Below are 10754 nucleotides of genomic sequence, written 5' to 3'. Positions count from 1 at the left end.
CACAACCACATATAAATCCATTCAATATGTTTTTAAAGGGACTGTTTGTAACTTCTTACAGGTATAAATCACCCGGGTCGGTGTCCCATGCGCGCTCGCTCGTGCATATGCGCGAGTGGCTACACTGTTCAGACAAAACTCCAACACAAACAACAAGGAAGCACCAAAACCGCAAAGTTCTATCTAGTGAAGCCCGTCTGTTAAACAGTGTTGGCCGCGGTCGGAGGACGCGGGGGAGACCGTAGCTGTACTCTGCTCCTCTGCCTTCACTCAGCTCGCTCCACTCTCACACACTACACACTGCAGAAGAGTTAGTTTAGCTCTGAGAATATCTAGTGAATGTACAGTGGACGTTTGTGCAGAAATAAATGCTGCAGCTCCTCCAGACCAACAGAGGTTTCCCGTGTCTTGTGAAGTGACGGTTCTCCGCAGCGAGAAACGTTATCGTCTCCGACCAGGTGCCAATGTCTCCCTCCCACCGCGGTCGCGAGGCTGAGGCAGGAACAGCCAACACCAGGATCAGCATTGATTCATGGAGAGACCTTTGTCTGGTCAGCTAACATTACTGCCAAGCAGCTGAAATATAGAGTGATATTGTGGTTTTAGCTGACGTGTGTCGCCTCACTGTTTTGAGCGATGCTCATTCATGTCTATTTAGAGCGAGCAAGCAGGAGCCCGACGCTGACTTCCGTTGACTTAACGGCCACAGGTGTCACTGTTAACAAACATTTCTGATTCTTACAAACAGTCCCTTTAAGAGAAAATGTTTACATTTTGTTGGGAAGTGTATAATATACACTTCTGGTTTTGTACTCTAGTCATTGTTCAAATTGTTGGGAAAAAGAAACAGCAGTTGATTAGATAGCATTCCACCAAGTCAGCTAAATGTGGGGTAACCTAACCACCCATTTCTACAGGCTTCTGTCCAGCCTGTGTTCTCACACCGAATTCACACCAGGCAGCGGTGAAGTGCACCTCAGTCGCAATAATAAAATGTTTCTGTGGCCGGAAGGCATGTTAATGTGTTTCAGGTGGGAAGAAATTCATTGTTTACTGATTGGCTGCGGGTATTCTCTGGCCGCACTTTGCCACTAAAAGTTGAATCAAACGGCCCCAGCCCGCTGAGCTCGGAAGCGGCCGCCGCAGCTTTCCATATAGACATTGCATGGCAGCTCGCCACAGGCCGCACTTCGTCACTGCTCTGGTGTGAATTCGACATTACTATACTTTCTCTTCAAATAGTTATGCAATACCAGATGCTGCCGGCCTTATGAATTCATTTCAAAGGGCTGTGAATCAGATCAAAATTAGAAAGGAAATGTTTAACACTTTTTGATGTTTTTGAACATCATAGCACCAGCTAGCAAGTAATGTAACAAGCAGATTGCCAACTATTCTCTTTCAATATTACATCTACTTGTAAGCGTGTCCCATTAAAGGTTTTAACCATATCAATCTGTGTGTGTTTTTTCATAATATAGCACACTAAATGTTCATATTGACATCCTTCTCACTTTCATTAACTTCATTTCTAAAGGCATGTGTATTGTTCCAGCTTTTAGACGATAAGGCAAGGCCACTGCTCACAAATGACAGTTGGACTACTTTAACACTAAGTTAATCAATTAGGATGGGCTACATGTTTCATTAAGTTAAGCTAACATTTGTAACACAAACCTGATACTATGAGAACAGACAGCAACAGTTACACAATAGGCCTTCTCATTTCCAATTAAAGAAAGTTGCGGAAGAGGCACTTGATATTATTGGATTACTGATGGTAATAATACTCACTTATTTTGGATTATTATTTTCGTCTAGAGCTTCATTTCTTCATTAATCAGAAACTTTTGATATTTTTTCGGTGGAACACCAGCTGAGGACATTAGCATGAGCCTTTTTCACAGCAGACATTTTGACTTGCCATAGTAGGAAAAGCACAGGTGTTACTGATCACATTAACGATGACTCATCAGTGAGAGTGACAGTGAGCCAGCATGCACGATACCAGGACCCTGAAGTGAAAGCAGCTAACTGGAATTCAGCCATCAGTCATTTTATTACCTGTGCTTTTCCAAGAATGACAAGTCAAAATGTCTACCATGCAAAAGACCTATTCATTTAGGGTACTGACAAACATAAGTCCAATATCCACTTTTCTTTTAGCTCAAACATACTGGAATTACAGTCCAGAGGATCTACCTGCCTGATCCTGTGTTTACTCCTGCGGCTGTGCACATATGCGTTCTGTGCAGGCTGATGTGGGCACCTCTCACACATGCCAGGCATACCTAGTAGCCTACTGCGGCAGATTGCACGTAGCATGTAATTTATGTTTATTTGGAGCCGCGGTTTTCAAATCCTTTGTCAGGCGGTCTTTGCTTTATTTGATTGGCGTGATTCAATAGTTCCGTATAAGTCTTGCCCAACACCACTCCATGGCTGGAAAAGAAAAATGATGTAAGAGTTGGATGATAATGAGGAGCTCCTGTGCCTATAGAATAAAAAAAAAGATCATATTATGAATCTGCATTTGCTTGGTGAATCCATCAAGACGTCATCACTTTATTTATGTTGGCAAAACGTTTATTCATTAAGGAAAGTTTACGCATATAATACATCCCCTGTGGCAAGTGGCTGAAACATGTCCCGGCATGTTGCCAGTCCATCACACACAGAGAACACATTCACACTCACAGTAGAGAGGTGACAGTGTTACCCACTGAGCCAGCGTCCTGCCCTAAACCTATGAAGAAAGTGATTTAAACCTTATTACTAAAGTCTGTGTTACATTCTCTTATTTTAATGGTGGTAGCAAAAGAAAAGCTAAAACAAACCTCATTCGTTACATCCAGTGTTTTCAGTGTGTCACATCAGAGCACGTGTCCTGTCTTGGAGAGATGTGGATGTGTGATATATATTTTACATTATAATATCATCTTATAATATTTAAAAATTACGTTTAAATTCATGACAGTAAGACAACTTAACTGAGAGTTTGAAGCGTTTTCATCAGTCTCATATACGGCAAGCTGCCCCACGAATGTGATATAAATATCCATATATATTTATATAAAATAGATCAATGCATCTATCAAAATCACACAAAACCAAAACAAAATGTTGGCACTATATACAACATATCTCAAAGTGTTTTATTTATTTACAATATTGGCAAGAGATAACAAACATTAACAAAAACGTCACATATTGTATCAACCAGTTCTGTCCAAACATAAAAAAAAGAAGATTCCCCTCCGTATACTTCTCCTCAGCTCTGAGTAATGTAAGATAAAGATGAAATCAATAGTTGATCAGTGCCTACAAAGTGGTATAATTTGGACAAAGGCTGCTGTGAGTCCTTGTTAGCATATAAACCACATTTTGGTTTATTTATTTATCAATTTTATTTTACAATCATTACTACATATTATTACTTACATATAGTGCTTTTGTCATCTGTGGACCCAAAATAAAGAAGTATTTGTCTTTTCTTTCTTGTTTTTTATAACAGTTTAAAAATACTGTAGTACATGATCAATATTCGGGAATTTTACCTTATATTTACCCAATATTGTCAAAGACTACTTTTGTCTTATTTGCATTTCGTCATCAAAATTTGTACTTTAATTATCATGGAATAGGAAAAGATCAATAACGTGTTTGTGGGCGGTCCTCAGAGAAAACTAATCTAAAGTAATCAAATGTAATAAAAAAGAGCCCTAAGTGAATAAAAGAAAAAAATAAATAAATGCTGTGAATAATACTTACTAATAAAAATATCAATAAAAATACCTCTCATGTGGTCAATGTTTGATTTGCTATTTCTTAAGAATATATTAAGAGCATTCACAGGGTATAAAAAATATAAATTAAAATATTTAGAAACAATTACTTATATGCAATACTTGATCCTTTAAAGGTACAGTGTGTATGATCTGACGGCATCTAGTGGTGAGGTTGCAGATTGCAGCCAACTGAAACTTCTTCCGTGTGCCAAGCGTGTAGGAGAACTACGGTGGCTGACGTGAAAACATGAAAACGTAAATGGTCCTATCCAGAGCCAAAGTTTGGTTTGTCCATTGTGGGCTGCTGTAGAAACATGGCGACTGGCTCCGTGAAGAGAACCCGCTCCGTATGTAGATATAAACGCTCATTCTAAGGTAACGAAAACACAACGATTCTTAGTTTCAGGTGATTATACATACGATGGGACCATCAGAAGTTTAATCCTGTTAGATGTACTAAGTCAGAAATCAAATTGATTTTTGTAACATTAAACCTTTTGCACTTTACTACCAGTACATTTTCACATATGTATGTTATCTCTTTTGCCATGGACAGTTCAATACAGAGTATATTTGGGACAAATATGAAAACCCTGGTTTTTAAAAAAGACAAAAATAAACTTTAAAGTCAAAGAGTTGACCAGTCTATGTCATAATCAAGATTAGAGGAATGTAAAAATACTGTGTACAATCGAGGAACCGAAACACCTCAGTCACATTAACATACAGCATTTGAACATTAGAGTTCAGCAATAAATGGGCAAAAAGTATGAGAACAATATGCAATCAAGATAAAAAATAGAGTTTATAATAGAGTTTATCCACTCGGTCATGTCACTTTAAGGTGAGTGCCTCGTTGATGGGATGCTACGGATAGAAAGTGTCAGTATGCTAACAGCCGTGCTCCTTCTCCTCCATACTCGAGCTGGAACTGTGGATGCTGCTACCATTGTTGGAGCCATCTGGGGACATCGAGGACAGCAGGGGATCACTCGGGGACATCGGCGACAGGGTGTCCCTTACCAATTCCTTCATGTTACAGGTCCTGGAGGTTCCGTAGGGACCGGAGTCCCTGGCATCTCCGGGAATCTGGTCGAAGGTGATGGTTCCGTTGTTGAGGTCCAGTGTGGTCGGAGGGGACATGTCGGGGGCTGAGCTAAGTTGGTAGAGATCTGCGGGACACTCGCCGAGGACGGGCTCCTGTTTAATGGCTCGGCCAATCAAATCCGACGTGCAGACAGATGAGGATGACACCACTGAGAGACCATGAGCACGGGCCTGGATCTCCAACTCCTAGATGATTTTAGAAATAAACAAAATTTAATAAACTTAATATGCAATGCTTAGTGGCTCCCTGAGTCTTTTGAGCTAACGTCAGCATTATAGACTGTATATAGGAAGTGGAGTGACATCATTCATTGATTTGTGGACTGCCTTTTTGAAGCCTCGAGTTCAGCAATTTGGCCATTGCCAGTTTTGTTTTGTTGCAACCAGAAGTGACACGAAATGGTGGAGTTACTGTAAGTACAACTAAACGCCGAATAAGACAATTTTAGGTGACCAAAATCTTGCAATGAACTTGAATTGAACTGAAAACACACCATGAAAGGGTTAAAGCTGTGGTAGCGACTTATCAATCACAAGGTAGCCACGCTCTATAGCATCCCCTGCTTTATGGTCTATTTGACTCTAAATGGGACCATAATTTACTAAATGAACATCATGGTGTATTGAAGAAGACTTGAAACTAGCGATTGAGACCATAAACTCATGTTTACAATGTTTACTGAGGTAATAAATCAAGTGAGAAGTAGGCTCATTTTCTCATAGACTTCTATACAACCTGACTTATTTTTGCAACCAGAGGAGTCGCCCCCTGCTGGCTGTTAGAAAGAATGCAAGTTTAAGGTACTTCAGCATTGGCTTCACTTTTCAGACCTGGAGGTTGCCCATTGTTCAGCATGCTAACATGCTCACAGAGACAATGCTAACATGCTGATGTGTAGCAGGTATAATGTTTACAATGTTCACATCTTAGTTTTGTGTATTAGTAATGCTAACATTTGCTAATTTGTATTAAAAGTGCGCAAACATATTCAATACATTGAAATGTTAACCTAATGGTGGTGCTACAGGATAAGTGAGCCAAAGTTATTACAATTCATCCTGTGGGGGACATGAATGTGTGCACCAAATTGTATGCCAATCCATCCAATAATCGTTGAGATATTTCAAACAATTTATGATATTAATATGACAATATATACAACTAACTACCTCTGCCGACATTAGCCTCTGGTAAAGGAGTAGAAGAATAAAATAACGTAATATGCCAATACTGTTAGTGAAGCAGGGTGCCTCCCTGGGCTCCGTTTACGGTACCGTTTGTTCCACTAAAGACGAATGGCCTACCTGTATACGAAGCATCAGATGGCGGTTTGCGTGCTCCACCTTCCTCTGTCTGCACTCGAGCTCTTTGGCTCTCTGCTGCTCCCGCTGTAGCCTCCTGATGTAGTCCACCGAGGCTTTGAGAATGGTGCCCTTATTCCAGCGCATGTCTCTGGGGTATACAGGAGACAAAGGTCTACAGTCAGAGTCAGCTGACCGGATGACCAAAACAGCACTGGATTCTTTACGCCCCCTCTGAGTGTATAAGCTATTAAACTTTAAGGGCACTCGGATGTATGAAGAGGAGGATGTTCAAATAAAGTTAATGAATAGACAAATTCATACAAAACATACTTACGGATCATTTGATTTGGGTATCAAGGTTCCCAGTTCTTTGATGCGATCGTTGATGTTGAATCTCCGTCTTCGTTCAACTAGAATTTGTCAAATAGAATAAACAGTAAGTACAGCAGCCTCGTAAACCTTCTTTCTTTGAATGTTTAGTTACAGGTCATAAAATGAACGAATGATCAGAAATTTTAATTTTACAAATAAATTTGACTTACAGATTTAAAAATAGATTAAGATTTTACGTTTTTGTTCAATTATTCTGAATAACTGGAAATTAAATAAAATAATAAATAAATGTAATGTTTTAAATTAAATTAAAAAGAAACAAAAAAACAATATTAAATAATAATAATAATAATAATACAATTCAAATAACAGTGATAAATAATATTTGCAAAAAATTTGAAAGGGATATTTTATAGAAAACCTCTTAAACTTCTTAAAAAACAGATATTAGTCTCTTAGACACATAACAACTATTGAATTAATCGTTAAGAAAATTATAAAAATTCAGATGATTATATTTTGATTGACTCACTTAAGTTGTGGTTGTCTTTCTTCTGTCTCTCTTTAGCAAGAGCACGGACTTCAGCCTCTGTGAAGCAAAGAGAGACGTGAATGTTGCTTTGAGAAAACGTCATCGTTTAATTCAATGGATAATTAGGCATTAATTCTATAAAATGAATGGAATTACATATTAGTATTTCACACACTGTACAGTAAATATCTTACTTTGTCAACTAGAACATTTGATGTCATGCTGGATAATCATTTACAAGTGAAATAAAGCTAAAATAATGTTATTTAATAGCTGCATAATTACAGTTGATTTGTATTGTGTGCGATTTCGTCATACACAAGTTTCTGAAAAATCCGATTGAAAACAGCTTTTACAAAACATCACCTTTTTCACTTTCTTCATTTTGCTTTGCTTACCTACTGGAAAGCCCTCTTGTCTTTGATAGTTTTCATACATGCTGCAGGGATCAGGCTTGTCCAGTACTTGCTTCATGCCAGGACCTTGAGTAATTATTTGGCAAACAATTGACTTATTAGTATATTATGCATTTCCAAATTGCACACAATATTGACATTGGCCTATAGTCATGCTTTTTTTACATTCTACTGGAAATGTGTTGATTTCATCCTTGATAAGGATTTAGTCATGAACAAAATAATCTACAGTATAGCACTGTATCAGATCTTGGACAACTTACAAACTTTTCTCAATGTGTACTTTATTCAGATCTGACTGGCATATCAAGTGAGATTTACTTGCTTGAGAGTCAGATATTAGTCACAGAAAAGTGCACAAAATTAACAGTCAAATAATTTCACAGTCTGAATTTACAGCACTCATCGCACCTAAATTCAAGCCAAATGACGTCTGAGTAAATCAACAATAAAAAAGCATAAAGTGACAATGTGTGTGGGAGATGTTACTCAGTAATTTACCTGAGTATTCCCTCTTAATGTTGGATGGACAGGAGTTGTTGATAGCGAGGCCGGGGAGTGGAAGTCCTTGGCTGCCGTACACATCGAGAAGGTTTCCAGACACAGGGAGCTATTAAAGACATGACATTATAATGCACGCTTTGAAATAACAACTATGTATTCAAATAGACACAGAGACTTCAAATGCATCCCTTTACAGTCATATTTACGATATACAGCATATCCTTTTTATCTTGACAAATTACCTGGTTGTTCATTTGGAGTCCTGGGTCCATAAGCCCAAGAACATCGTCATTGTAACTTGACTCCAAGCTAATAATATCATCAATGACATCATCCATCTGTATGGCACAAAAGCATATTTTGATTTAATAATCATCAGGGTATATCTGAATGTAATGAAATCAATAGTGTTTGTTTGGTAATGAGCAGTTGTACCTCTTTCTCACAGTTGGAGCTGAGGGTGAGCAGGGCCATGGGACTGTTGGGGGCGCTGCTGCCGGGCCCGGGCGGCATGCCGTGCTCGGGGGGCTGGCTGGGGCACTGGCTGCCGGCTTTGCCGCCCAGGGTGGTGGACAGATACTGCCTCACCTGCTGCCTCTGGGCCTGCTGGATGTGGTACTTGGTGGGATTATCCAGGTGAGACTGCACCTGTGTGAGCAAGACGTGAACATTACGACCTGGGTTTTTTTTTGGGGATTAATTCTAGTAGCTACTTTTTGTAAAAGCATAAAAAATGAAAAATATTAAAAGAATAAAACCAGAATTAAAGATCACAAACGATGACAAATAGGTCATGATATTTAAAAGAAACATGAAATGGCTTTTTGAATTTTCATTTGAAAAAAAGCTTTGAATGTGATCACAGAAAAAATTTAAATAAGTAAAACCTGTAAATCAAAAGACATTTCAGATTCAGCTTCACGTTTGATGCTTCTATTTCAAATCCAAATCACAAGCTTATTTTACAACGTAACCACAAGGAGTCAAGTTGTACTGCTGAGTTGTAGTTAAATTACTAATCTAATATATTATGCCGATCAATGGGCCTGATAACATCACTTTTAAAAGTCAACTTTAGTAGGCTGATCGCCGGCTTGATTTGGAGCACTTTTTTTGTGAACGCTACACTGTTGAAATGTGTTTAAACATAACTCATTCTCCTGACATTACAATTCAAATATTGCAGTGCAGATTATTTTGACCGCATCATTCACCCTGGAACATTTTATTTACTCGGAACAAAACTTCTCCACAGAGACGACACTGTGGAGCAGTGCAGTTGTGTCACATAATTTATGACCATTTAAAGTTTATGCAGCACCTCAACAACTTATACAGCATTATAAAAAACAAGTCAGCATTCATCAGCTTTTCTGCGATACCGTTTAGTTCCCGTAGCATCAACGGTTGTGAACTTTGTAGATAATTGCGTAGGGAGGGATAACGACACAGCAACTTTAGCAGTACATACTGTCAAAATAATTACTATTGCAGACACAAGAAAATAATGAAACTACATCTTCAGACTGTATTCCAATCAATCTCCATTTTTTGGAATAAAATTAGACAAAAAAGTCAACCCATCTCACCTGATAGTGGCTGTATTCAAGCATTTCCAACATGTTATTTGAGTAGTAATTGATAAAAAAAATAATCTGCATACAGTATATAATCCCTTTATCTCGTTAGCCTACTGCGTGGACTGCAAGCTAGTGTGTGCAAATCTGAGAGAAATCACTAGTCCAGCTGAATTTATCCTGAGTTTATGGCTCATTAGTTATGCAAGTTAATAAATGGAGGAGGACACTGAGACTCATCCTCCCACTGCTGTGTTGTTCCACTTTAACTATGAATTTATGTCTTTATGGAGCCCATTTGACGTCACCACCTCTGGCTCACAAAGAAGTCTTTTTACTGATTGGCCAGTAGCCTGCGACTTGAAGCTTGCCTAAGGCTAACTAACGTTTAATCTTTAGTTCCGCTCATCTGGTATAAGACATTATTTGTTCTGAGCGCCAGCAACACAATTGACACCATTGTTTCAATACAAACTAGCCATATGAAATCATACATTTATTATTAATTTTTGAGATTGGAGGTTAATTACATTTAACCGTCACATTTGCTATGCAATCACATTCGCAGGGTAAAGAAGGTTAACGGCTTGATTTTCAGGCTTAATGGTAACGTTTTGGATTTGAGTATTCAGATAAGCTTTTGCCCAGCCAAGGTCCGCTCTCTCTGTACTAGAAAACATTGGATATCAACCCCTGTATTAATAGAGCAGCACTCAAAGGGAGTTTATCTCTTCCAAAGCTTTTTTTAGGCTTAATTTTTTGTGAATCAGTTGATGGCGCTATGAATGGTGCACTGGATGGGGCTCAAAGGGTGTGGTGATTGACTCTTGAAAAATGTTGGAACTAGCACTCTTGGAAATTGGGTGGAACCATGACCCATCAAATAACACGCTTCTCTTCAAAAGCAGTGTAATGTGCACAATGACAGGCAAAAATGAGTTCAGAGTAAAACGTTAATCATAGAACAGTTAACATTATCCCAAAAACAGGCCAACAAAGTTTGGACGAATGGTCAGTTTGGACGAATACAACAAGTTTAATGGTCCAATGTAAAGAGGAGTTCAATGAGGCAAAGAGAACAGACCATTCTACATGTGTTTATGGCTCCATGTGTCATCACAAAAAGGGCCTTACATAAAAACTGATTTGGTGCGTTCTTATGATTGCTTGCACACCCCTGCAGAACATTCCT

General features: G+C 38.6%; 1 protein-coding gene across 1 annotated transcript in view; it reads right to left on the bottom strand.

Annotated features, from left to right (window-relative positions):
* Nucleotides 1-3134: 3134 nt before the first annotated feature.
* mitfa (melanocyte inducing transcription factor a) overlaps nt 3135-10754 on the bottom strand; it is a 33029-nt gene continuing 25409 nt past the window's right edge. The window contains exons 3-10 of the mRNA XM_037785544.1: nt 8421-8633; nt 8228-8323; nt 7983-8091; nt 7464-7547; nt 7066-7122; nt 6535-6610; nt 6201-6348; nt 3135-5081 (exon numbers count right to left, since the gene is read on the bottom strand). Of these exons, the coding sequence (XP_037641472.1) occupies nt 4680-5081; nt 6201-6348; nt 6535-6610; nt 7066-7122; nt 7464-7547; nt 7983-8091; nt 8228-8323; nt 8421-8633 (1185 nt within the window). The 3' untranslated portion in view covers nt 3135-4679. The remainder of the gene's footprint in view (nt 5082-6200; nt 6349-6534; nt 6611-7065; nt 7123-7463; nt 7548-7982; nt 8092-8227; nt 8324-8420; nt 8634-10754) is intronic.

Source organism: Sebastes umbrosus, chromosome 1 (genome assembly GCF_015220745.1).
Source record: "Sebastes umbrosus isolate fSebUmb1 chromosome 1, fSebUmb1.pri, whole genome shotgun sequence".
NCBI lineage: Eukaryota > Metazoa > Chordata > Actinopteri > Perciformes > Sebastidae > Sebastes > Sebastes umbrosus.
Note: the sequence above shows the minus strand (reverse complement) of the source record. Positions and strands in the feature narration are given on the sequence as shown.